The following is a 27,824-nucleotide window of genomic DNA, read 5'->3' on the forward strand; positions in this document are numbered from 1 at the left end:
CACATCCTTCAAAACAGACACTCAAAAAGCTGCAGCATCTCCACGGACAGACTCCTAAACACACTCAAGCAACGCATTACACACACTCCAAACGTGTGGTTTAAATTAAACAGCGTAAAACTGTGGAAACAGGAACCTGTAAACAAATTCTCTCTTTGCAGGTATTAAATTGCAAAGTAATGTGCAAAGCCACAAGAATAAAGAAACCTTTGTATCCTCGTAGTCTTTCAGTAACGTAACACTTGTGTAGAAGAATATTGACATTTGGCTCACGCTTGAGTAGCTTTGCTAGTTTGTAAAATTATCATTCATAACCGAAGGCTTTGCATGTTAATGTAAGAATGTGACAGATACAGTGGTGCCTCAGAGTTCGTGAACCTTATTGGGATGGTCATAATTCTTGTATAAAGTATTAAACATATGAAATCAAAACCTTAAACTCATAAAATGAAAAATAGATTATGACTGATGCTAGTGATTCTACTAACCTATTTAATTCAACCGGTGTAACTTGGGCTTCACTTTTGCACCTGCACTACTTCTGTGTTTTTACAACACACACCATTTCCTCTAAAGCAACACATGAAATTGGTCATTACACACCTATTCTGTCACATCAGAAAGACTGCATCTCATTAAATAACCTTTTTGTGGTAAAAATAAGGGACACAAGGGGTTCACACACTTTCAAGCAACACTATAAATACGACAAGGTTGTCTGTTTCAGGGGTAAAGAAACTGTGTATGACACACTGTTACACACCCTCTTACACACCATGTTAAACACACTGTCTGCTGCCTTGTGTTCGTATGAAATCACTGTATCCTGCATTCATTGGCTTAAAGCTGTGCTGTGCCAGTATGTATTTTATGAAATAAATATACTGCGGGTGACATATTTATGGCTCAAAAAACTGAATGTAAATCATTTAGTCGGGTGGCACGGTGGCACAGTGAGTAGCGCTGCTGTCTCACGGCACCTGGGTGGTGTGAGAGGATGTGGGTTTGATCCCCACTCAGTCTGTGTGGAGTTTGTATGTTCTCCCCGTGTCTGCGTGGGTTTCCTCCAGGTGCTCTGGTTTCCTCCCACAGTCCAAAGACATGCTGTTCAGGTTCACCCATGGTGTGTGAGTGACAGAGAGAGTGTGTTCCACTGATGTATGGATGAGTGACCCATTGTAAGTAGTGTAGCTAGCAGTGTAAGTCACCTTAGTGAATAAGGTGTGTGGGCTGATAACACTACGTAGAGTTCATTGGAATTTGCTTTGGAGAAAAGTGTCTGCTAAATAAATAAATGTAATTAGAGCTCACACATTAATCAGTGCTTGTGTAACCTTGCCACTGGGTGCCGCTAACACACAAATCCAGCCAAAACTGTGCGTGTTTCCCTTCAGCAGTTCTTTCGCTGTGGCTCTTTGCTGACAGCTTAGAAAAATAAACTTTCTCTGCTGTCTTGGAGGTTTAAGAGACTGGATTTCAGAATAAAATGACTGTGGGAAAAGAAGCGTTTCACAAGTCCCATCACACACACCGCCCATGGGCCTGGACAGCATCTCACCAGTGGACACATCCACGCAAAGAGCGCGCACACACACACACACACACACACACACACACACACACACACACACACACAGCATCTGAAACCACTTGTCCCATATGAGGAGCCAGAGCCTAACCTGGCAACACAGGGCCTAAGGTCAGAGGGGGAGGGGACACACCCAGGACAGGACTCCAGTCCATCACAAGGCACCCCAAGCAGGACTCAAACCCCAGACCCACCGGAGAGCAGGACCCAGTCAAACCCACTGCGCCACCACGCCACCACACCTCCCACACAAAGAGCAAATGAAACCAAATATAGACAAGCTGCTTAAGAAGGAAAAGCTAAACTTATAAGAACTGTAGCTACACAATATCCTACTAGTGTCGGGATTGTGTCGCCACCCTGGCCTCAGTTTCATGAGGTTCACGCTCCGCGAGGGGTTTCCAGCATCATCTTGCAGTCGCTGGTAGCCTTGGTAACGGGAGAAGACTCGACCGTAAGACGAGGACAATATGAAGAAGTGTGGAGCCCAGCAGAGTCAACAAAAAAACCACTTAATGTGAGTGAAAGCGGCCAAGGGCTGCGTCCCAAACAGTCCCACCAACTCCCTATTCTTGTCATTTTTTTTTAAGTGCAGAAATACATGTCAGAGTTTGATTTAACAGGCATCACGTGGTGACACTGAATAAACTGTTTAATGTTTCCAAATAGTGAGAGACATACTGAGTTCGAGTCTGGAGATGTAAGAAGAGAGATATTTACACAATGAAAAAATTATCAAAGTCAGGCAGCCCAGAAAATCGGAGGAGCTCTTTTGCTTTCCAGGAGTTTCAAACTGGTCCTACTGGACCCAGAACTGTACTAAGGGTGAGAACTGTATTTCCATGCTTAATTTGTTTTGCACACACATATCTCCAGAGTAACCTACAACAGAGTAAACAAAAGTGTGTCTACAGCAAACAAAGAGCTTTAGACACAAACACAAGATTTTTGACACGCAGCTTGTCTGTCTGATACCACCATGTTGCTGGCTCACATCCCTCAAGTGGCTGCCTACAGAAGAGACATTCAAATAGCAAATGCACAGATAAACATATCGCATGGTGTCGGACCCATTTACGTAGCTCTGTGCTCTCTGTCGGGAGATCGGTAGAGAAGCGGCCTCGAAGAAAATATTCTGAGATCCTTTCAGGATGCTGGAAGAGATTCAGCAGCTCTGAGGGACAGAGGGAGTTTGTTTCACCACATCTGGGTCATAACTGAGAACATGTGCACTTTTGATTTTGGACCCTTGCGAGTGGGACCACCAAGCAGCCAGAGGTGGATGAGCACAGCGCTCTTGCTAGGAAAGTTGGCTTTCAAAATTTCCACTGACAACTTGACAGACCTTCAGAGATGACTGAACAAGTGCCAGACAATTAGACACTGTAAAACATCTGTATGGACTGATACCCAGGGGCTGGGTGCCCAGCTGGCTTTGGTCAGTCTAATTTGTGTCCTGGTCAACTATGTCCCCCAAAGGTTTATTTTCTCCATTTTAACAATTTGCAATTTAAGTTTTCTTCTAGTCCGTTGCTGGATGGAATCTTCATCATCACTTCATCATGGAAAAGCAAATAATTAATGACACTATTATATCTTGTATTTATTATTACTCACAAACATTTATTCACCTGAATGCTTTTCTTTTAATTTTAGTTTTACTTAATACTTGAATATATAATGACTTGAGCAAATATGTGTCACATGTGTTTTTTTGGCACAAACGAACGGACCGTGTGTACGAGCGTTTGCGGGAAGTGCAGATGCACCGTTTGTGTCCGTTTCAGCGCTGGCGTCTCAGTGCTGCTGATAAAAGCTCTCGGCTGTCGTCAGGTCTGCAGGGTTTCCTGGAAACCGTCACTTTTGTCAGCGGCACATCTGGGATTCGTGTCTAAGTCCTTTGATCGCAAAGATGGCGCGCTAACCGCTGCGCCACCTGCTGGCCCAGCTCTAAGATGAGCTTTGGGACACGAGAGCCCTACCCTGAAGCTGGTGATCAGGGTTAGTTTATCCCGAGCTTTGTGCACCTACTCATGTGACGAACATCGGTGCACAAAGTGGAAAGAAACAAACTAGATTTACTTAAGAATCGCATGTCTGCAGCCATGTCTCTTTCTCTTAACGTAACGCACTAACTGTATTTTTGCTGAGATGTTCGTTGCTTTGGAGAAAAGTGTCTGCTAATGAATAAATGTAAATGTAATGTAAACATAAGTTGTCCCCAATGAACCGTCACAGAGACACGAAACACATCTGGCAACGACTGTCAGCTAATAACCCCGTCACGTCTGGTTCCGGAAGGAAGCGGCAGACCCAAGCGCAGAGCGGTATATGTGGTGTATTCGGGGAAATCTAAGAAGAGAGGTGGTCAACAGGCAATTAGTCTTTGAGGTGCAAACGTTCTTACAGGGAGAAACCAAAAGGCGAGGTCGGTACACAGGCAAGAGGTCGATGATCATAAAGAGGTACAGGATCGCGGGAACAAGGGACGGGATCGGGGAAGGTGTTAGGGAACAGGAGCTAGAGCTAGAGCTAGAGGGTCGCAAACAACAAGGCTGAACAAGGTTCCGCATCAGCTGCTGGTCCGACGCAGCCTTTTATGCCCCGGTCTGCGCTGCTTCCCAGGTGTTCCGTGTCGGCTCGAAGGTGTGGGCGCGGCAAAGCCAAGCGGTCCACATGGAGACCAGAAAAGAGGAACGTCTCGTCCGTCCAGGCTGCACAGAGCTAAGAACACACACACACACCAGTGAAACCAGAACATGAGGAGTAGAGGCCGGCATGACTTTGTCCAGGACCAGCAGGACACTTCACACTCCTGACCACAGCTCACCAAACTCAGTGGTCAAACTTCCACGCGCTGCAGACCTGTTTCCCTGCCGGAGAAAACAGCGTCAGTGGGCAAGAACGCGATGCTGCCCGAATGGCGGACTGGTGACGTGATCTTCAGCTCCGCGAGACACAGGCCACGAGCCAAGTAATCCGGGGGAAAAGGTGCGGCGGGAGGGTCACGTGAGCCGCCGCGAGCTCCGCGCCGTTGCCTCGCTGGCTGCGTTGAGCTCGCGCTCGCTTCCACTTAACGGAACTAAAAACCCAAGTCTGTGAATTTATTCACGCGGAATTTATTTATATTCTCTGCGGCCGAAGAACCTCCGCTTGGTTAAAAATCTAACTCGTCGTTTCACTAGCATGGCCGTTCATTTTTTGTTCCGTTTTTTTGCACGGACTGAACACCGAGTGACGTGCGCTCGCGCCGGTTCGGTTGTTTTGGGCCACGAGCTCCACCGGGGTCTGGTGTGAACATAAAGTTAATAAATAGCATTAATATATGTACCTGTCGTTCTTTTTGTCCACTCGTCAGTACATACATGCAGTGGCCAGTTCACCTTGGCTCCTGCGACCATCAGAGGTGGGGAAAGTAGCAAAAACAAGCCTCAAGTACTTTCAGGTCTGAAAAAATCTCAAGTAAAGTACTTATCGAAAAATTTACCCGTATAGAAGCTATAAAAAATGTAACAGGTTAAGAAAATCTAAATAAAATTACTTTGATTCAGCTCAAAGAATGACATATCTCTAAATATCAAGTACATTTTCTCCACTACCCAACTCCGATCAACAATCGTCAGTTATTATCAGCAGTGATCAATCTCTGCGTATTTCAGAGCAGGGAGTCAAAATGTCCACGTGATCAATCAATGTGACCATGTGACCACTGTGTCCAGCCTGGGATCACCGTGACAGATGCATAGCATGAAAGTCATGTTTTCGTTTCAAGACTGAAACAAAAAACACTCAAACCGAAACATCTGAACCATGAAGATTCGTCCCTGCGGTTTTGATGTGACACACCAGTTTCCCCCAGACAGCAGATGTTTCCTCACATCCCTTTTCAAACGAAGGCGATGAAGTAAACCATGGCTATGTATGTTCTCCCACACTCTGACCGTTTTACGTCCGGATCCTCACACGCACCGACCCTCACACTGAGCCTCAAACACCCAGACCATCATGCATCCTGACCCTCAGACACCCTACTCTTTGTGCACTCACACTATGACACACACTGACCCTCACACACAGTGACACTGTATCACACAGCCTGTGAACCTTCACGTCGAAAGACACCTGGGAGAAACTCCTTCAGTGAGATTGGAAAGACCAGGCACCTTCAGCACCACCAGTGAAGACCACCAATAAGTGTAGTCCCACCAAAGTTCGGAGCCCCACCATTGAGACCATACACACACACACACACACACACAAAGGAAAGGGTTATGATCCCATTATGTATAGGTCCTGCTTTGTGGGTGAGTCAGTTTCGTCAAGGAGATGATTAAGAACGACTGATCCAACCATACTGGGAATGAACCACCACATAAGCTGTAAACCCCAGAGCTCAGAGGATTCATACACAGACTTGCTGTAATTTAATCGCCGAGCGCAAAGACAATCGGAGAAATAGTTTTAACTCCAGTAAACAGAGGGAGATTCTGCCCAGAAGGTCCCTTCTCAAGCCACTGACTTCGGACGAATGTCCACGTCCGACGTGTGTGCGGGGTTGGACCTCGGGTCCCGCCTTAGTCTTTAACCAACATCAGCCCCTTGGAGCTCAGCGCGCTGGACTGCGGAGCTCCGCAATCACGGTCTCCCACTGTGTTGTGCGCGCGGAGTCTCCACAGAAAGCCTCGAACCGCTGCTAGACCGGACCGGACCGCACTGGACCGGACTCTCCCTCCGCCTCACAAACACTCCCCGGGCTCCGAGCTCTTTCCACTCATCCTCTCCAGCTTCGCAACCTCTCCTTCAACTCCTGAAAAAAAGTCAGGTAATATAATGATCCTTTAAAATATAATCTACCCTCAAGAATGTGCACTGAATGGAAATCACGATGATCATGAGGCTGATTACATATATTTCGTAATTCTTCTCAGTCAAATAAATATTTCAGATGGTTCTTCATGAATTCAGATTCGAACAAGAGTCCAAATAAATTAATCAAGCTAAACGACGTCCAATATGAATATCTGCGGTTCCCATCACTGCGATCTTCTTAACTGTATTATTATTATTCTTCTTATTATTATTATTATTATTAATGTTGTTGCTGTTGTTATGTGTGTGTGAGCGTGTGAGATGAGATTAAAACTTGCGCTCATTGTGTGCGATTTTCCTGCGACGGACTGTAGAAGTATAATAATTATGGTGTAATAATGCAGCTCTGACCACTGGCAGTGAAATATCTCTGAGAAAAAAAAAAGAGAAATTCTATATATAGTAAGTATTTTACTTTGTTTTTGTGCAATTTAAGGGTGTTAACGACTGTTGATCCTCCACTCCACCAATCACGACTTGATTAAACGACTTGATTTTTTTTTCAGTCAGTTTCCAGTGTCACACATATAAAATGAAAGGAAACTGAAAGCGCAAGAGATTTTTCAGATGTCGCTGCTAATGCATCATTTACTAGAGATTAAATCACACCAGCTCTTCTATGTGAAATCTCAGTGATTTTTTTTATTTTATATTGTTTATATGAGTGACTGAATTCGTTTTTGAACATCCTGACGATGAATAAAAGTGTCCTGAGTAAATATGAGGGGAAAGCATGACTATTTTTTTCTCTCTTAAACAGGCAATATTACAGTTAGGTATCCATTAGTACAGCAGGCTGTTCTCACTCTATTAATTCAGGATGATGAAGGGCACTAGAGCGGAGCTGGGATTCAAACCCAACTGCTCCACATTGAAAAGCTCTAACCACTGCACCACCAACTGCCCCAAATGTTAGTTAAGCATCTGAATGGAACCCGTGCTAATAAACCCGTGCTTTGGTGGATGTACCGACAGGCGTGTAAGGGAGACATGGTGGAGAAACAAGGCTTAACCTGCAAAAAGCACGCCTTAAACACAGCTTACACACACCTTAAGACTCCCTGCGGAAGACCATTTAATGGGGTTTACAAAACCACCGAGCATCCTCATGCTGACAGCACCTGGGTGTGTCCGTGTACACAGATCATATCCAGCATTAGATCGCACGATTTTGCTGGGATCACTTATGGTCAATGCGTCATCATTCTGGGAAGTGTCTTGGGTTCCAGGAGAGTTTGAGAAATCGCTTTGCCTGAGTAGCAGTTAAAAGGGACATATTTCACCTCTGCCTGAACCGTGACAAAACGCCAGGCAAGCAAAGAAGTGGGTTTGGTGAAAGATTTATCTGGAGCCAGTAGCCAGGTCTTTTGTAAGGCCTGATTGCCACTGCTGTGATTCACCATACTGGCAGTGTTATTTGGGTCTGATGAATACTTGCATCTGGTCTCCTCAGAGTGCTGCAACAGGCTTGTTGTGGGAAGATGTGGAGCACAATCGTGACTCTAAGCACGTAGTGGTGGAGTAGGGGCGTATTTCCTTTGACCGGCGTGCATGCAAGATCTGAACCATGAAAACATAAAGAAACTCTTTATTTCATCTCATTTATTCCACAGCACATCTAGCACTCCACAACATGTACCTCGTTGTCCGAGTTATCAAGACCGCCGATGCTTGCAAAATAATAAATTAATGCTTAAAAAAGATCCGCACCAATATTTACACATCTATGCTGGCATGGATACAAGACCATTTCTACAATTCCTCAATGAGGGACTTGTCCAACAAATTGCTCTTATCTAAATCTTCTACAGATATCAAATGAAATTCTGGGAATGTGGTTTTGATAAGATGTTCCTTGTTTTTAAAGCCACATGTATTCATGTGATGGTGCTGGCATTTCCCGTGTTCCTGCAGAAGTCACTTGAGATGGCAGCTGAGGAGGAAGAGTACGACTATTTCGACCACTATAATTACAGCTTCAACCTGAGCTATGACGACTACCACACGGTGTGCGAGAAAGAGGACGTCCGCTCCTTTGCCAGGGTCTTCCTTCCTGTCATCTATACACTGGTGCTGGTGGTGGGACTGGCAGGGAACGCCCTGGTGGTAGCCATCTACGTGCACTACAAGAAGCTGAGGACCATGACTGATGTGTACATCATGAACCTGGCTCTAGCAGATCTCCTGCTCTTGCTCACGCTGCCCTTCTGGGCAGCTGATGCCATTGTGGGTTGGGTGCTGGGTGAAGCCATGTGCAAGATCACCTCGGCTTTGTATGCCATGAACTTCGGCTGTGGTATGATGTTTCTTGCTTGCATCAGCGTGGACCGTTACTTGGCCGTTTTCCATTCCAACTCTGCCCGTGTATTTCGTAGACGCCACTGCCTCTGGGTCTGCCTGCTGGTTTGGGCTGTGGCTTTCGCCTTGGGGCTGCCAGACATGATCTTCTTCACAGTCAAGTACACCTCCACAAAGAAGACCTGCATGGCTATCTACCCATCTAGCATGGCCCAGCCAACCAAAGCATCAGTGGAGATCCTGGAGGTGCTGCTGAGCTTCATCCTTCCCTTCCTGGTCATGCTTTTCTGCTACTCTAAGGTGGCATATGCGCTACTCAAGACCCCAGAGGCACGACAGGGCAAGAAATGGAGGGCTTTCAAGGTGCTCCTGGCTGTAGTGGGAGTCTTTATTGCCACTCAGTTGCCATACAATGCCCTGAAGTTCTGGCGAGCCGTGGATATCATCTACACGCTGGTGGTCCACTGTGAGGTGAGCAAGAGGCTGGACTGGGCAGCACAGGTAACCGAGAGCCTGGCATTGACCCACAGTTGTGTGAACCCTGTTTTGTATGCATTCATTGGCGCCTCCTTCAGCCAGCACCTCCTCCGGCTCGTGAAAAGCTTGAGCCGGAGGAGGAGGCAACAGAGAAGCCCCCAAGAGGAGCCGGCAGTGGAGGTTTCCCTCAACTCCCACAGTGGCTCCCGGGACACCAGCACCTTCACCATCTGAGATGCCCCATAAGGGGGATAAAGTCACTGTATTTTTAATCACCCATATTTTTTTCTACTGTATTTGTACTTTGCAAGTATTTCTTTTTACTCATTTTATAGAGACTATACCGTACAGAAGCATGCTACACCTAAAAGCTGGTTACACCAACTCATCGTGTTAGGATCACTCCAGTTACAAATTTTCAGATAGACATATTTCCAATTTATTTATTTTTTCATAGTTGCATTTCTTACCGATTTTCTTAAATTTTTCTTTATAGCGGAATGACTTTGACCTGTGTTTACCTTCCGAGTCAATAGATGGCAGTAAAAAGCACCCAAACAGTGTAGGAGTGTTTGAGCCCTTAATTCGACTCACATCCACAGTGTTTACGACTCGTGCCTCGTGTTCCTGAGTGTCAGCAATCTATAAAAAGATGACAAATGTTGCACATGTTTAAGGGAAGCATCACAGAACTGGAGTTTGTGGACATGATGTATTTTTATTTTTTCTCATTTTACACTGAGCTGTTAAAATTAACACTGAAGTTAGAAAATAATACTAAAATAAATCTTACAAGGCATTTATTTATTATTGCCTATATTTTAGTCGTATTTGTCACTGATCTAACACTGACAACATTGGACATTGGGAACAATACAAGCAATGGTTCAGATGTTCATAGGCACCATGTCCTTTGAGGGTTGATCAGAGGCAAGATAAACACAGACAGTATGAAGGACTGAGATTTTCAGTACTGAAGGACAATGAAACCTCCTTGACATGGACAGACTGAACATTTATGAAAATGACAACATCAAAACAGCATGTACACGTGTCTCTTGATATGCATGGAAATGTCAGTTTTATTTATTGAAAATAAAATTCCTTTTTCAAGTAACACTAAAATGACTTTTTTAATTTTTAAAATATGTTTCTTTAAACATTGAATTCAACTGTCAGGGAGTGGAGACTAAACCCCTTAGCAAATACATGAAACTTTGCACCATGTTTCATTAGATGGAAAATTCACCGCGAGTTGCTGGATGCCCCCGCTGGGGGTGGGGCTCTTTAGCTCCTCCAATCAGTGCTCAGCATTCCTGCTCCGCATCCTGTGATTGGCTGGGGGAGACAGGAGGGTGAAGCTGGCGAGGAGCTGCTTTGGATACTGGAAACGGATCCTGTGACTCCATCCCTGAACTGAGATTTCCAGGCAGGAGTGGATGGAGAGAATAAACAGCTGTTGCATAAATGGTCGCCTGCGTTTCCCTGGAATGTGGGCAGAGAAGCAGCAGAGACGCGGTAAACATACAGGAGCTCTTGTGGACTCTGACGCAGGTCCCGTTTGTCATTTGTTTTCAGCAACGGCGAGGATGTTTATGCCATTTCACAGATTAGAAAAGGCCAGAAATAAAGAGGAAATGTGTGTAGATTTGCTGACTTTGAGCTGTGTACTGTGTTTTACTGATGATCACCACACCGAGTTGGCAAATCAATCAAGTGAAAATAGTAACGACACAGTAGGGTCACTGTGTCACAATGTGATATGGGTGTTAGGCAATTTGGTTGGCTGCTGTGCTGGACTGACTGTTTCCATATGTATTTTAAGATTTGTACCACGGTAATCAGTCCTTGGTTTCCAGGATTTCTTACACATTCTACTTTTGGTTTTAAAAATGTGTAATGTTTAGATAAAGGCTGGAATTATGGAAGCGATTACAACAGTGCTGCACAAAATAGAGATTAAAACACAAAGGTCAAAACCCATGAGTTCCTGTTGCGCTGAGAAGACTGGAGACCCGGGTGTGGACCCAAGTGCGGGATCATTTGTTATAAAGATACTCAGGACAAGACAATACTCTCAGCTGGGGGCAGGCGTGGTTGGATCCGAGGTGCAAACGTGGTCCGGGGTCAGAATCCAAAGACGTGGTCGATGATGCGAAAAGAGGTTCGATGCTGTGGGAAACAGGAACAGGGACGAGGAGATGGGCGAGGGAACATGAAGCGAGGTACATGGTTGAGGACGAGTAAGGCGCTGAGAAAGAACCGTGGATGCAGGAGAGACGGTTGTCTCTAAGAGATTCCGCAGCTGGGAAAGAGCTGGGGATGGTTTTTATGGATGACTGCTCTAACTGCGGACAGGAGCCTAATCGGAGTTAGGTGCCGCTGGCTGAGGTGCGCGCATGGTCGTGTCAGCTCCTGCCGCTTGACCGGACTGGACCCGGTCTCTCAGGTAGTTCAATAGCTCTGTAAATGGCGAAACATCGTTTTTTAAAAACACACACCAATTTGTGTGGGAACTATATAAAAACGTCAAATGAAAATGATGAAAATATGACACCATTTCAGGTTCAGGGAACAGGGCTGAAAAGTGACGACAGCAATGATAGACAAAGTGAACAAATAAACAGCACTGTACAGTTTGTCAGTGTGTGCGTGTGTGTGTGTGTGTGTGTGTGTGTGTGTGTGCGCGCGGCTGTGAAGACGGAGCAAATTCAGTGACAGAGGGGCAGTTATGATACCCAGCCACCCCATATGCCGTTCTGGTAGCAATTAAGACAATGACAGGCGACAGGAGGATGACAACGAGGAGATGAGCGCCACAACTCGGCTGCCATGGCAACGGGGAACGACGGGACACCGGGGAGCAAGTTATCAGGGAGAGGCCTGTTGATTTACAAGGCGTGATTGCGTGGAGTGAATTTATTTATTGCCTGTCATCTCAGTGGGACGGGTGAGGACACTTAAAGATAGAACCCCTCCCCATCGAAAGGGGAAACTCGTCTGTTTCATCACTAGTTCACTATTCCTCTGGGCTGCATGACATGAGCTCTGCGGAAAGGTCACCAGTGTCTTCTGAGTCCAACATGATGCTTCTTTACACTAAAGTTGGAGGCCATTCCTGTAAAAAAAAAAACTAGAGAACCAAGAAATGACCAACTGCCAAGAACCACCTAATCACCTTTATTTCTATACTTACCCAATGCTTCGACACTCTTCCCATAACATTCTGGGCTGAAAAGTTGGGCAGCAGATTGAATTTATGCAATTATTCACTTGGTATATTAAGTTACTTTGTGTGATACTTGTCTTGGTAGCCTGTCTATCCTTGGGCAATTTCCTTTGGGATTAATGAAGTTTTTCTTTTTCTACCTATTGCCATCACCAGTAGCACCACTGACCACCTAACACTTGTTCTTCCACGTGAGGAGTGTAAAGGGTGAGTTATTACTTTGTACTGAAATTAAATACAAGAATTTTTTCTTTTTCCTGGCAATGCAAGTAGTAGAAGTAGACAAGCAGATTCCCGATTTTGCTGACATCAGCAGGTGCCGTTCGGAAAGTCCCGGAATGTAAATTATGCATTATTTACACAATTTCAAAAATTCTCCACCCAGGGTGCGAACGGTCCAACGTTAATCGTGCTGCCATGTGCTGCGTGGAACGTGTAGCCCTTGGCAGCGTTCGCATTCTGAAAGAACATCAGGCGCAAACCAAACGGGCGAAGAGACGCGGTGAACTCCGGCGGAGAGGTTTGCGGTCATCAGCAAAGCTCAGCGCCGCGTCCGTCCGGTCAGCTTCGGGGATTTTTTTACGCTTAATTCAAATCACTCCTTTTGTCTTGCACTGTGTGACTGAGAAGGGCTAGCAGTTGCTGGGAGTCCCTCAAAGGACCATGTATACTTCGTGAGTTTGCCCTCTCATAATGGAAAAGGATGCCCTTTCACCGCTCGTTGTGCAGACGCTTTTCTCCAAAGTGCCGCACAACTAACAGTGAGCACAAGTGCATCAGCAACAGACAAAGAGAGCTTTAGACACAAACACGGGATTGTCGACAAGCAGCTTCTCCATCTGATACCACCGTGTTGCTGGTTCACATCCCTCAAGTAGCTCCCCGTAGAAGATATTCAAATAGCAAATGCATAGATAATCATAGCAGATGGTGTTGGACTCATTTATGTAGCTGTCAGGAGATCAGGAGAGAAGAGATGGATCTGAGTTCCTTCTTGAATGCTGGGAGGGATTCAGCAGCTCTGAGGGACAGAGGGAGCTCCTCCCACCACATCAGGCATAAAACTGAGTGGGACCACCAAGAGAGCCAGAGATGGAGGAGGACAGCGCTCTAGCTGGGATGTAGGGTGAGATCAGGTGCTGACCCTTTGACTGCCGTAGGCAGACGTTTTATTACATAGGACAGGCAGACGTTTTATTACATAGGACATCGGGGCCATTCTGTACCTGCGACCAGCAACTTCTCACTGAACTGGAGTCTTCCGGTGAACCGAAGGTCTGCAGCCCTCGCTGAAAATGAGTCACTTCCATGGTAACTCTAAACATCTGCTCCATATGGTCATACAACACACGCATTTCATTGTCCATAATAGAAACCGCAACACGAGCCGAGGGTTTTACCCTCCCCACACGGTAAACAAAGTGCTACACTGCACAGCACAGCCCTGCCAAGAGCCTGATCTGTATGTGGTGACAAAAGCAACAGTACCGGAGAAATGTGTGCGTTTTGAAGGAGCGGAGCCCCAAGGCACCGGCCAGACGCCTATGAAACACGTTAATGGGAGGACGACTGGCAAGAGGCCAAGCGGATGAGATTGCGTCTCCGAGCAGAAGTGTCGAGTCGCTGGGCGCCAGACACTTGAACATCTCCTTTAATTACACTATAAAAATGGTAAAAGCAGACAAACTGTGTCAACAGTTTAAAGTGCATTGAAACGCACATTTTGCTGCTAAAACTGTGCTCGCTGACAAAAGGATATTTCATATTTATCAGTTTCCCATGTGATGTGATTTTGTGTGCAAAAGCCTCACTTACGTGGAGGTTAACATGATCCGAACACAATTTCCCTCTGAAATCCACTAATGGTTCAGAACAGATCTGTGTGAATGTTGCTTCTGTTTCTCCTTGTAGAGTATATGGGAAATACACTTTGGGTGAAACCTGTCGGTATAAATATGACAGAAAGTGAACTCAGCGGTCCGGAGAAGCCAGGTGACGATGAACATGATACGCAGAGTTTGACTGACGTTGATTCCTGAACTTCGGAACGAAATCAGAACGGAAGTGTTCGTAGGTCTTTTCGTTCAGAACTCCAAAGTTGCTTTTACCGCCGAGTCAGGGCCAATAATAGGTCGACGATATATACGTTCCTCAATATTTCTGCTGGCTATGTTCTGTAAATATCCTGTAATAAGTTATGATAAATATGAAATTATTTGTAAATATTTTATAGTTTCGCTGACTTGGAGAGCTACAGTAAAATTAGAAGTAATTTTAGATGAGTGAAGGTAAAAAGGGAGATACAGTGGCGCAGTGGGCTTGACCGGGTCTGGGGTTCGAGGCCTGCTTGGGGTGCATTGTGATGGACTGGTGTCCCGTCCAGGGTGCGTCCCCTTACGCCCTGTGTTCCCGGGTTAGGTTCCGACTCGCTGCAACCCCGCTCGGGACAAGCGGCTTCGGCAAGCGTGTGTGTGTATGTGCGAAGGTAAAAAATACACGATGATCACAGTGTGTGACTGATTCACCCATAAATATGTGTAACTCTTCATCTTGATACTGACTGCAGGAATGCCGGACACAGTATGTAAACACCGTGGACGTGAATTGAACTAAGGTGGACCCCCCCCTTTCCTGTTTGAATCTTCACTGCCATGTTATTGGTTCAGAAGGTAAACACAGGTTGCATCTGCTCTGCCAGAGGCGCGTTTTAGAAGACGACTAAGTAAAAGGAACGAAATTAAAAACTAAATGGAAAATCCATTGGAATGTTGGAATGCAAAGAGAACCCCGATGAGAGTCATGTTTCTCTACAAAGAGCTCAGCGACACCAAGGAGCTGCATAAGCTGCATAAAGGACAGCAGGGTAATGTGTATGTGTTGGATGAGCATTCTGTGAGGGTACATCAGGGTACCGCCGTGTTGCCATAGCAACGCAGAAGCGTAAACGGCCCGGGGAACAGCCGGGTTTTGCTCCGATGGCTGTTGAGGCTCACAAGATACTTATTTTTCCTAATTATTATTTTAAAATGGGAGAAAAAATGTGGTTCTGGAGTTCCCAGAAAATGTAGGAGATGTTTTTTAGTGTGATTTAAAAGCCCGGAGCTTTAATTACAGACAGGAACGATAAATGTCAGAATGGTCGTTTAACTGACCCTGAAAAACAGAGTTAAAAGAGACATTTGGAAGGAAAGTAATAAATTCCAGTTCCTAAAGGACGTGGGAAGCTTGAAATCACTCATTCATATTTAATGTAACACTTGCTTTTTAGTTCCTTTTTTCTTTTTACTAAAATCAGATGTTTTAAACTTAATAGAATTTTTTTTGATTTGTGTAAAACAAGTTAGAAAATGGACATTTAATTTGCGAAACAATTATACATCTGAACAAGAAAGTTGATTTAAAAAGTTGTGGTGGAATGACCTTCCCCTCTCACTCAGAACTGTGGAAATTCTATCTACATTCAAGAAGGGTCTGAAAAGTCACATTTTCCGGGCCCATTTCACCCAAGATCTCTCCAGCTCATGTACGGTGTAAACGTTCATGCACCGTAACTCCATGTGCATCACCAGATAAGCCTTTATACAGTCGCTACTCCTTGCTTTGCTTGCTTGTGTATCTTATAATATTTAAAAAAAAAAAATAGAAATTGGTAGGAGGCTATCGGGATTTGTCTATCCTGTGTTTTATGCACCTACTTGAACGATGAACCTCGGTGCAGAAAGCGGAAGGCAAAAAACTAGCCTCACTTGAGAGTCACATGTCTGCAGCTACGTCTCCTTCTCTTAATGTAATGCATAAATTGAATTTTCGCTGAGATGTACTATGTCGCTTTGGACAAAAGCGTCTGCTAAATGAATGAATGTAAATGCAAAAAGGTTCTGAATATGAAAACTGAAGAATTTCATTGGGAAACTGCAAAATTAGCTGTAAAAGTAACAATTTCTGGCACACTATAATTTTAGTATTTTTGTCAAGGTACAACAGCAGGGCCCATCCCATCCTGAGACACAAACGAAACACCTTCTGTATGCGAAACACCAACCTAGGGGCAGCAGGTGGTGCAGTGGTCAGAACCAGCACCTTGGAACCTGCGGGTCCCTGATTTAAATCCCAAGCCGAGTGCCTTTGATCCCGGTCCTTACATTGAAGCGATACAGTAAAATACCCTGCTGTGTAAAACGGGTAAATCAGTGTAAGTAGTTGACTGTGCAAAGCTCATACTGGAAATCATCGTGGAGGAGAGTGGTGGCTAAATAAAGGTTTAAAAAAACGTCCTTAACCGCTACGCCACCTGCTGCCTTGTAATGAAGGTTGGACAAAATCTGTTGTGTAGTTGCCATAGTTTCCACTCTACACATTTTTTTTTTAAAATAATATTTCACGAATCCCTTTGAATGCCTTGACCTCACCGCTGACACCGACACTTTGGTTGCTGGATCCTTCCACGGAAAGAGGCTCCTCTCCTCCTCACATCTCGGCGTGAAACACAGACTAAGAGCGTCAAGCCGCTCGGTGAGAACGGGACGAGCCGACGCCACCAGGGCGTTTCCCCGAACTGTCAGCCGGGTCGTTGCGGTCAGTCGAGCACGAAACAGAACTGGCAGCACAACAGAACACTTTGGCACTTTAATCACAGCCAGATAAATTTGACATTTTGACTCATTTTTCAACATTAAGCACGTTTTTCTGTACACACGTCTACAGCGTTTCTGACCTGGGGGGTTTATGCAATCTGCTGTGTTTAAGGTGTCTCTAGGTTTAGTTTTTATACTTTCTCTAATGCCACTTACACTGATTTGCCCGCATACAGTGGGGTAATTTTTACTGTATCAAGTCAGTGCAAGTACTTTGATCGAGGGCACTGACTACAGCGGGAGAACCTGGATCCTTCGAGTGCACAGTGGGGGCTCTAACCACTACTCCCCCTGCTGCCCCAGTGGATCAGCACCAGGGCTGAACGCTGTCCAGAATACACACTCTTCTCACACTCTTTCACACACTGCGCCGGTATGCCAACGCGCCGATAACATTAAGAACTCGGCAGGAAAAACACACGGGAGGACGTCTGCTCCACATTCCTCACCGCTGCGTTTAATTTAACAGCTCGCAACTCCTCCTCAATTTCGGTGCATTTAACTGTATAAAAAATTTGTGCCACATTGTGCAACTGGATCCTGGATTTCCTCACCGAAAGACCCCAGCGTGTGCGGATTGGCAGCAATACCTCCTCCCCACCGATCCTCAACACTGGCACTCCGCAGGGAAGCATCCTGAGCCCGGTGCTGTATTCCTTGTCCACACATGACTTTGTGGCCAGGCGCAGGTCCAACATCATCATAAAGTTTGCTGATGATACCACCATTGTGGCTCTGATCGCCAACAACGATGAGACGGCCTACAGAGAGGAGGTGAGGCTCCTGGCAGAGTGGTGCCGGGACAACAACCTGTCTCGCAATGTCAGTAAAACTAAGGAGCTGGCGATTGACTTCAGGAAACAGGGTACGGTTCAGGCACCCATCTACGCAGGAGGGGACATGGTAGAGAGGGTCAACGGCTTCAAATTCCTCGGGGATCACCCTCACGGCCAAACTCACACGGACTGAGCACACTGCATCGACCATCAAAAAGGCTCATCAACATCTTCACTTCCTCAGGAATCTGAAGAAAGCCAGGATGTCGACTACAGTCCTCACCACTTCTACAGGTGTGCTGTGCTGTGGAGTCCGTCCTCACAGGGTGTTTTACATCCTGGGGTGGCAGCTGCTCCGTACAGGACAAGAAAGCCCTACAGAGGGTGGTCAAAACAGCTCAGGGAATCATCGGCACACAGATACCAGCAGTCCAGGACACCTACACCTCACGCTGCATCAGAAAGACGATGCCCATCATCATGAGAGACCGTAGTCCCCCCGCACGGGCGCTGTTTCTCCTCCCTGCCATCTGCAAAACGGCTTAGGTCTATTCGAACCCGCACAGCTAGGTACAGGAACAGCTTTTACCCCACTGCTGTAAGACTATACAACACTAACCAACGTGCCCCCTTGAGTAACTTGAGTTGGACTGCTCCTCCCAAGCGCATTGGTAAATTACACTGCCACTTTAAGCGTCCTCATTCTCATTCTCTCGTTCTGAGTTGTCTGACTGTCACCTGGCATTATTGTTACTACCGTTACCATTATTTATTGCTATTGCTGTTGCACTACTCACTCTCATTGTTTTGTTTGTGCACTATTTCTATTGTTTTTGTTATAGTCTGTGGAGAAGCATTCAAGAAGAATTTCATGATACATGTACATGGTGCTTGTATCTATGACAATAAACTTGAAACTTGAAATGGAAGTGTACCTCTAGTTTATTAACCGCTTGAACCATCAACCCCAGTACCTCCGTAGCTCTCAATAACCGTAACCTCCAAAACCATCCAGCTTCCGACTGCTTTGGCCAAGTCTCCTCAGAGCTCTGCAGCTGAGCCTTAGCAGCTGCACCCGGTGCTTCTTTTCTGTTCCCTTCTCCGACTGTGTGACCGCAAACAATGTAAAGCACACATGGACCGGCAGTCCCTCCAGAACTTACTGCTGTTGTACCGACATATCCCTGCAGCAATTTAATTACCCAGCTGCATCAATGGGTAAAAAAACTGTATGAACATTAACATTGTAAATGACCTTAAAAAAGAGCATCAGCTAAATGAATAAATGTAAAATCTCAGTTTAGTAACAATATTAATACCCTGAGATACAAAGAGGAATTAATTTCATAAAGCAGATGGTCTGTGAATTGTGGACACTCCCCTCTAGTGGACACATCAGGGTCCCTACAACTCAACAGTTTTACCTCAACTCCTGTCCTGCACGTGGACAGTACTGCTCTGCATACCGTTTGGTAATACAATTAGTTTTAGTTTAGTTTAGCTTTATATTACCCTAGGGGGGTGTGGTGGAGCGGTGGGTTAGACCACAGTCCTGCTCTCCGGAGGGTCTGGGGTTCGAGTCCCGCTTGGGGTGCCTTGCGACGGACTGGCATCCCGTCCTGGGTGTGTCCCCTCCCCTTACGCCCTGTGTTGGCGGGTAGGCTCTGGTTCCCCACGACCCCGTATGGGACAAGCGGTTCAGACAAACGTGTATATTACCCTTACATACTTTATACTAATTTACTTGTCGAAATGGGATATTTGTGTCCTCTGTCAATACCGCTACTTTGCTGTGTGTGTAGCTGGAGCCTGGTGTCATTTCCTTCACTACACCTTGACTCAAAATAACCATGACCGCAAATAGGAAAAAAAGGCCTAAAGTGACATTTCATTTTCTAAAGCCACAAAACCCACCACTCCACAATCCAGCAGTTGGAATCCACTTCTTGTCACACTGACACTGATTATGACACAATGAGACATGTTAAATTTGCTTTTACTACATGGAGCAAACGGGAACAGTGGAAGGTACACTTGGGTGAAAATCTGATCGATGTTGCCTTCTATCGGCGGCTCGTAGACCCCAACTTCCTCTTGCCCACCAGCAGGTGTTTGGGCTTGAGGTCGAACACGTGCCTGTCCGACTCGCCCTTCTTGCCCATGCGATTCATGTCCTTCTGGCTGTTTTTCATCATCTTCCTCACCTTCTTCAACATCTGGAATCAGGGACAAGAAGATCAGCCACTTCATTCCATTCCCTCAAGGATCACAAAGACAGGTGGGTTTTGCCCTCACTCAACATAAGAGACATGCAAGGTTGGTTTACCCTGGGGTCGCGGACACCAGACACGTCCCTCGGGGGCCGTGAGGCACTCTGGCTGCGGGTACGAGATGTGGGGGGAGCAGACTCCTCGCGTTTGCGCTTTTTGGCGACACTCCTGGACCGACGGGCCTGACCGGCGTAGTGGCTCTGAAGACAAGAGGAGGAGGTCACCCCTGTACTTCTCTCTCCTACATCACAGAGGAACCCTACAACATGCAGCAGGACCTAAAGGGACTCACGTTGTCCTTGTCCTCCATGTCTAGACCCAGTTCTCCCATCTCCTTCTCAAGAATTCTCCTGTCAACCTGTCGTCAGAAATACGAGTCACATGGGGAGAAAACAGATAACAGAACCAAGCTGCCAGATTTCACCTTTCACAGTTCTGCTGAGACACCCCCTGTAGGGGACAGGGCACAGGGCACTGCACCTTTTTGGCTGTCCTGGGCATTCTTGGTCCGTGGATATCCTTCTCCTTGGACGCCATGATCTTGAGCTTCCTCTTCTCTTTGATTTGCTTGGCGAGCTGTCGAATTTCCTGCATCTCCTCATCTTCCGTATCCTCATCCGACTCGTACTCCCCGGCCTGCTCCTTCAGCTCCTCCTCCTTCTCCAGATCCTCCAGGTGCTGCAGGGTTTTAGCAGCAGAATCACAGTTAATGAGCTGGACTTTCAGGCAGAAGGTTTCAGGTTTTACCTGCAGCAAAACTGCCCATGCACATCAGGGAAAAATAAAACTGCAGCAACTCTTCAACTTACAGACAAAACTGGGACAGGAAGTCTGAGCACAACTGTTCCGGTTCACAACTCCAAAGTCACATTTACCACTAAGTTACAATCAACAAAAGGTTAATAATACAGATATCCCTCCATTCACTAGCTAAGTTCTCTAAAATCTTTGGATATAGGTATGATAACTGTTGACTGATTCATTCTAAACATGTGCAAAGTTCCTCATTTTGTTCCTGACACTCAGGAATACCAGACATGAGCTGTAAACACTGTGGAAATGAGTTGAACTAAGGTGGCCCAACACTATTTGATACATTTGAATTCTACCGCCATCTATCTCTAAAAAACAGGTTGTTTTTGCTCCACAACACAGAAGCTTGTGGAAACAGGTAAAGAAATGCAATTGTGTTAACTGGAAAATGCTTGTGTTGAAAATTCATAAGCTGACTGTTTGTGAAAAGAATCTGCAGAAACAAAAAGAGCTTCTCACCTTCATGATGTCTGGATCAATATAATCGGCGATGTTGTGGCCCTCCCAGATCTCGGGAATCTTATCATGCGTCTCCTCCATGTTCATGAGGTCCCAGTATTCTGCGAAAAAGACAGAAAAGGAAGAAACCTACACTGAACACCTGGAGCCAACAAGGTAACAAGTGTAGCGTCAGTCATCCACGTCTTGCAAAACTGCAAAGGCAGTGGAAGTACTTGTGCCTGCATTAGCACATGCACAATAAATCCAGCTGCCATGACAGGTGGAAAAATCTCCCACACATCTGTGCTGTGCTCTGTTTCGCTCTCAAGTGTGTCGAGACACGAGTGTGAGGGTCCACAGCAACCAGCGTCGACTCAAACAAAACAGAAGGGGCTAAAACTGATGCGCATGAGAAAACGCACTCTGCAGGTCCAGGACATAGTCGTCGCCGAGCTCCAGTTCGAGATCCCTCTCCTACAAGACAGAAGGAATGTGTGAAGCTCAAAACACACACACGTATCCAATGGAGCTCAAAACACACGTGTTCCGGATGACAGACTGACTCACCAGTTTGCGCTTTGGAGCATCAACCTCCATCGCCTTCCGGCGCGCCAAGGCTCCATCGGGGATGAAGGGGGGCCTCTCCTATGATTGAAACGAAAGAATGACTACTTCACTAACCCCAGAGAAAATTTCACAGAGCTACAGCAGCACACAAACAGCAATGCAGTGACAGGGACAAAAACTGGAGAACAAAACTGACATCAAGCTGGAGGAAAACAAACATCTCCCGCACACACACAGATGATTTTCAACTTAGGACATGTGTGACTCACAACAAGCTGGACTTATGATGGCCGTCCTGTTACTCTATTATTTCCGATCCCTGACTAACTTTCTGACTAACGTCTAACCCTGAACGCTCCATCTGCTGTACAATAACATCGGTAGACGACCCGCGAAACACAAGTGTTCAGGGACAGCGTCCAGATGAGAACACTTGCCTTGTTGTCCCTCCTGGTCGGCACCGCCAGGTGGAGCCTGTTGAGAACGTCGTGCACCTTCTTCCCCTTCATCTTGGTGTCGACGCGATGGGCCAGCAGCCTGTCACAGGCCTGCAACCACACGCAAGCATTAGGAGGAAATGCACACGTCGCTCTGAGACGCACCAGGGTCTCTGCGGCTGTCCTCTGACCTCAGTTTTGACTCGCATCACTCCTTCCTCCGTCAAAGTGCTCGTCTCAATGACAGGAATTCCCTCAGCAGAGAGCTCCGCAAAAATCTTCTGTGAGGGGACAAGAGACGGACACATGCACGGTCACATTTATTTTCAACTCCAGCAGGAAATTGCACGGCTGCCTCAGGGCTCAGACGAATGACAACCTGCTAAAGATTACATTTATTTATTGCGCAGATGCTATTCTCCAAAGCGGAGTACGTATCTGAGAACCCGGTGGAAAAACACAAGCTTCCTTGCAGAACACAAAATTACTTTAAAAGCAAACTTTTTGCATGAGCCCAGGGAGGCCAATATAGAGCCGTATCCAGTGAAAAGTTAATTTACATCAACACAATAATCGATTTAAAATTTAACGAAATGAATTATAAAAGCAAAAACTGAGAAAGCAGTTTCTACAAAACTTTGTAAGGTCAGAGGTCAAATCGCCAACCTGGTTTTCCTCTGACAGCTCGTGAATCTTCTTCACGTCACACTTGTTAGCCACGATGATCAAAGGCTGCAGACAACACATACACAAAACTGTCACCATGACAACCAGAGGAGGAAGAGCAGTGAGGTGCAGCGCACCCATTCCCCCCAGCACACCTTGTTGGCGAACAGTGGACGGATGTTGTTGAAGAGTTCCAGCTGCTGACTCAGTGTGTGGCCGCACTGCTCCGAAAGGTCCATGACGTAGAGCACAGCCGAGCGCAGGTGGGCCAGCGCCGTGATGGCCTGCATCTCGATGGTGTTCCTCTCCTCCAACGGGTGGTCCAGGATCCCAGGGGTGTCCACCACCTGGAGAGGACAATCAGAGCTCTCGTCACGTGCTCAGTATGCGGCCTCTTTAAAACTGTCACGTGGCACCTTTCCCACAAAAAAGAACAGTGTGTACGTACACACACACACACACAGACCCTACCTGCCAGCGCAGGTACTTATAATCCATGTGTCCAACAAACAGGGACTTGGTGGTGAAGGCATATGGCTGCACCTCAACGTCTGCTCTGGTCACCTGGTTGGAAAAAGGAAGCAGCTCATGGAAGTGTCCACCTACTGTTCCAACGTGCACGCCGCATGCACGGACATCTAGACGCATTCGTTAGCTGATCCATGGGGGGGAAAAAATCATTTACATGTATTCATTTCGCTGATGCTTTTTTTAAAATGACTTACAATGTTAAAGTACTTACAATTATTACAGTTGCAAGCTTACCCTTATTTACTCATTTATACAGCTGGGCAATTTTACTGGAGTAATTTTAGGGTAAGTACCTTGGATCCAAAGGCAGTAACTCTAAGCACTACGCTACCAACATAGAGCCGCAGTGACACTTTCGGGGACAGACCTTGTTGATGAAGCTCGACTTGCCCACGTTGGGATAGCCACACAGCAGCAGGGTCCTCGTGTTGGGGTCGATGGTGGGAAGACGGGACAGATGCTGACGAACTGCACATCGAAGGCATGGGAACGTTCACATTTACGCATATATCAGGTGCTGTCCTGCAAAGCAATCTACAGCTCAAAGTAAAGAGAAGCGCAGCGTAGCCACAACAGAAGTATCGCTACCCACTTCTGAGAAACACAGCACATCCGAGTAGCACTTAGAAAATCAACGTGACTTCTACTGAGTAAAAATACACGGTTTCCCCTGAAATACAATGATCAAAACTGCAGTCTCACTCTGGCCCTGCTTTTCAACATCAGCCAGGAATAAAGCATGAGACTCCAGCCCGGGAGGAGCAGATTGAGGTCCACACAAGATCACCTTGCTCCAGATACTCCAGACTCTGCTTCTGCCTCTTCAGGATGGTGCACATGCGGCCCAAAGCGGCCCGTTTGAGCTGCTTGCAGCGATACAGCGAGTCCCCGTACTTCATCAGGCGCACATAGTCCTTGGCCACACTGCAAACGAAACAGCTTGTGACAAACATCTCGCAGCACGTGGAAAACGGACACAGTGCAACACGGAAAGTGGGACGCAGGGCTGGAGAATCGCCCAAAGCACAGGTGCTCCTTACTTGTCAATGAGATTCTTTGCAATGTTGATCTGCCCCAAAGCCAGCTTGTAATGGTCCTTGTCATACAACACGTTCATGAGGTCTGCATAAAAAGGGTGGATGTCCTGGGAAGACATTTGCATTTATTCACTTAGCAGACGCTTTTCTCTAGAGTGACATACATCTCAGAGAACAACACAGAGTGCATCACACCAAAAGAGAGAAACACTTCTGTTTACACACAACAATGCCATCAACTCAATGGTCACAACACACAGGCTCAGTAACAATAGAGTCATCCAGGCCCCTTTCAAGGTGGTTTCTACACCTTCCAATCTGTACAGCGGTACACCTACAAACATATTCTCCTCATATTACAAAAAGTTGAGTAACGAATTTTCAAAGACACAGACATTTTCAGATGTTATTTTAATGGTCTTCTCTTATCTTTAACACTCACATCAAGTTTGGGGAAGTCCATCAGGATCTGTGAAAGGCGGTCATGATAGTTCTGCTGAGTGAACTTCACTTTTCTCATGTAGAAGTGTCTGATTCGGTGAATCTGATAATGTTTGTGGATGACCGTGGGCGTTTTCCTCTGGGTTTTTGACAGTGTGATGTCTATGAAGTCCTACGAGGGGGGGGGGAGGGGGGGGGGAAGAGAAAAAATATATATACACATTATCAACATCCAACAAACAACTGTACATCAGAGACACTTACAGCATCAGTTTAACTAGTGTTCCTGAGCCCAAGTGGATCATACGTCACAAAATTTAATATAGACTCCTGAGTTTGGAATTTTCACCATGCAACTCGAAACAGTTAACCGACACTTTTCTACAAGGTAAGGTCTTTATGCTAAGCTGCTTATACTGATTTACCCCTTTGACCAGCAGAGTAATTTTACTGTCACTTCACAGCAAGTCCCTTGATCAAGGACAGTAAAATGGGAGGAGGGATTTCAACCCGGGTTCTTCGACTGCAAGGTGACTGCTCTAACCACTACGCCACCTGCTGGCCCCACACTCAAAGAAACCCTTCAAAACATCAATCGATTGGGAAGCCCAAAGGTGAACTCTGCCAGTTTATCACTTTCAAAGCAAAGAATTACAGGCTGTTCGCTGTGACAATTTGACAGCTGCTCCTCTGTACTTCTAAGTCAATGGCAGTAAACAAACAGTTAAATGATTGGCTCGACTGGCTCACTCGCTGATCAATCGATAAACTGATCAACTTCCCGACTTGAGTGACTGATTAGAGTGACACAATCATTAATTTTATGAATGACCAAGAACTGTCTCATTAGTTGACTGATCTGTAAAGCTTTCCAAAGATCAGCTCCGAAACCCCGTCCGACTTGTCATGGGCCAAAGGTCACGCCCCTATTTCAGCAAAACCTCACCTGTTACTACATGATGACGTTTGAGCCCATGATCATGTAGTAGTACTAGCAATCAAACCACGCAATACTAGTAACACAAACCAGTGACAGATATAGGACAGAGCCACGGGCACCATAGTCTGTAAGATCGATCATTCGATGTATCGAGGTTCCCTATTCGGGAACATCCCCTGAGCTCGCGCATCCAAAGCACACCGTTTAAAACCCGTAACACGTGGGAGCGCAGAGACTGTGAGAAGCGCGAGCGGCACAACAACAGTCCCGCGACAGCAGTTCCGCTTTCAGCGGCTCCTTCCCAACGGTGGATGCGATGAGATGTTGAGGAAAAACAGTGAAACACTGAAAGTACCTTTGCGGTGGGAACCACCATGAGCTTCTTGAAGTTGTAGAGAGCCATGTTGGCGCGGCTCGTCGCACGGCTCCACGTTGGGAAAGGAAAGAGCCGCCGGAAGAAGAAGTCAACAAGACTCCGACTGGACAAGAGGAAACTCGAAGAGAAACTCGCAGGTTGTTTCTCCACAGCGACCTCTGCAGGTCCCTGATAGAGATGCTACTAGTAGCCGTGGATAGAAACTTCTGCCTGTTATTCTGATCGAAGCTTTTCACGATTCGATTTTTCACTAACACCAGAATGCTCTTTAAGACCTTCTCATATGTTTTCTTATTTAAAACTTACATGTTTTATCATTAAATGTTAAAGCTAAAAGTGTGGACTCAAAAAAAAAAAATGTTTGTCAGTACTCTTGGACAATTTTGTGAGCTAATAATGATGCAAAATGCACAGGCCTGCAGTTAAGGCCTCTGAAAATGTGATTTTGGGTTAAAGAGATTAAGGATTAAGACTCAAATAACACTGCGAGCAGGGTTCGACAAAATGATGGGTGGCCACAACGTGCAGCTTGTTGCCCAGTCTGTAGGAGGAGACGGAGACAGACTGACTGTCGTCTCTCACTTATCCTCCTCCAAATTATCCTGCAGTCAACTTTTAATGTGCCTCCCACTGACTATGAAGCTTAACTGCAAAACTTTATTTCTCCTAAACAGTTCACTTCTTGGCCTGAATGATACTTATCCTGCAAATCTACGCAGCTCTCAATATCAAGTGCAGCAATAATAACTTTTAGTGCCAGAATTCTTTAGCAACGTATAAGCGATGCTTTGCTTAACTTGACTTTCATTACCAAAAAAAAATGAAGAGAAATAATATTTAAAAAGGCCTAATGTCTTCACCCGCAATGCATTGGCATCCTGTCCAGTCAGTGTGTACTCCACCTCACCACTCGTGCTTCCGAAATGGGCTCCTTGCATTGATAGTGAATGCATAGACAGACTGATGTTTTCTTTTCATATTAATATTTATCTATCATTCAAAAAAACTGATTTTATTGTTGCTATTTGTAAAATGGTGAATTAAGTAGTAAGTCTACCAGTTTCTGCTGACACATGACACGAAAAGTAAATTGGACTGCATTACTTTCAAACATTTATATTGCTGTAAATGTTTATTAAAACGTCTTCCAAAGAAAGACCCCAGCCTATCTTGTGGCGCACTTCAGAACGCTTGCTGTTTGTCATGAACTGAGGCGGTAAAATATGTGTCCTGCTTCATCATCTTTCTGATGGAAATAGAAATTAATAACCAATCAAAACACACGTTTCAGCTCCGCTCTCAGGCGCTCGGGAACTGAACTCTGATTGGTAGACTGGGCACATTAAGAAAGGTATTGGCTGGGCAACACTAAATAAAATTTTAGACAAGTGAATCTGGGTGCTACTGGAGATTAAAGAAAAAAAAGAAAAAGAC

At 45.9% G+C, this 27,824-nt stretch overlaps 2 protein-coding genes across 2 annotated transcripts; one reads left to right on the plus strand and one right to left on the minus strand.

Moving 5' to 3' along the window:
- Positions 1-6,019: 6,019 nt before the first annotated feature.
- On the plus strand, positions 6,020-9,686 carry ackr4a (atypical chemokine receptor 4a). Its single transcript, XM_018757661.2, has 2 exons — positions 6,020-6,410; positions 8,372-9,686. Exon 2 carries the CDS (start codon positions 8,384-8,386, stop codon positions 9,464-9,466), a length of 1,083 nt encoding a protein of 360 aa, XP_018613177.1. The 5' UTR covers positions 6,020-6,410; positions 8,372-8,383; the 3' UTR covers positions 9,467-9,686.
- Positions 9,687-19,850: 10,164 nt separating this feature from the next.
- On the minus strand, positions 19,851-26,474 carry gtpbp4 (GTP binding protein 4). The gene is made up of 17 exons (XM_018757493.1): positions 26,370-26,474; positions 25,076-25,246; positions 24,637-24,740; positions 24,384-24,520; positions 23,964-24,064; positions 23,537-23,629; positions 23,221-23,412; positions 23,066-23,131; positions 22,591-22,680; positions 22,400-22,510; positions 21,963-22,040; positions 21,818-21,869; positions 21,414-21,514; positions 20,622-20,819; positions 20,434-20,499; positions 20,198-20,341; positions 19,851-20,087 (listed from the first exon to the last, which is right to left on the minus strand). The coding sequence occupies exons 1-17, from the start codon at positions 26,415-26,417 to the stop codon at positions 19,935-19,937; spliced, it is 1,905 nt and encodes a 634-aa protein (XP_018613009.1). The 5' UTR covers positions 26,418-26,474; the 3' UTR covers positions 19,851-19,934.
- Between the last annotated feature and the right edge of the window lie 1,350 nt (positions 26,475-27,824).

This window comes from Scleropages formosus, chromosome 7 (assembly GCF_900964775.1).
Source record: "Scleropages formosus chromosome 7, fSclFor1.1, whole genome shotgun sequence".
Lineage (NCBI taxonomy): Eukaryota > Metazoa > Chordata > Actinopteri > Osteoglossiformes > Osteoglossidae > Scleropages > Scleropages formosus.

What these genes read in the sequence shown, in the direction of transcription:
- ackr4a (XM_018757661.2), top strand. Translation starts at nt 8,384, where the DNA reads ATGGCAGCTGAGGAGGAAGAGTACGACTATTTCGACCACTATAATTAC.
- gtpbp4 (XM_018757493.1), bottom strand. Translation starts at nt 26,417, where the DNA reads ATGGCTCTCTACAACTTCAAGAAGCTCATGGTGGTTCCCACCGCAAAG. An exon ending in GCAAAGAATCTCATTGACAA is followed by an intron (nt 24,521 to 24,636) that starts GTAAGGAGCACC and finishes TTTCGTTTGCAG; the next exon opens with TGTGGCCAAGGACTATGTGC. An exon ending in TGATGCGAGTCAAAACTGAG is followed by an intron (nt 22,511 to 22,590) that starts GTCAGAGGACAG and finishes GTGTGGTTGCAG; the next exon opens with GCCTGTGACAGGCTGCTGGC.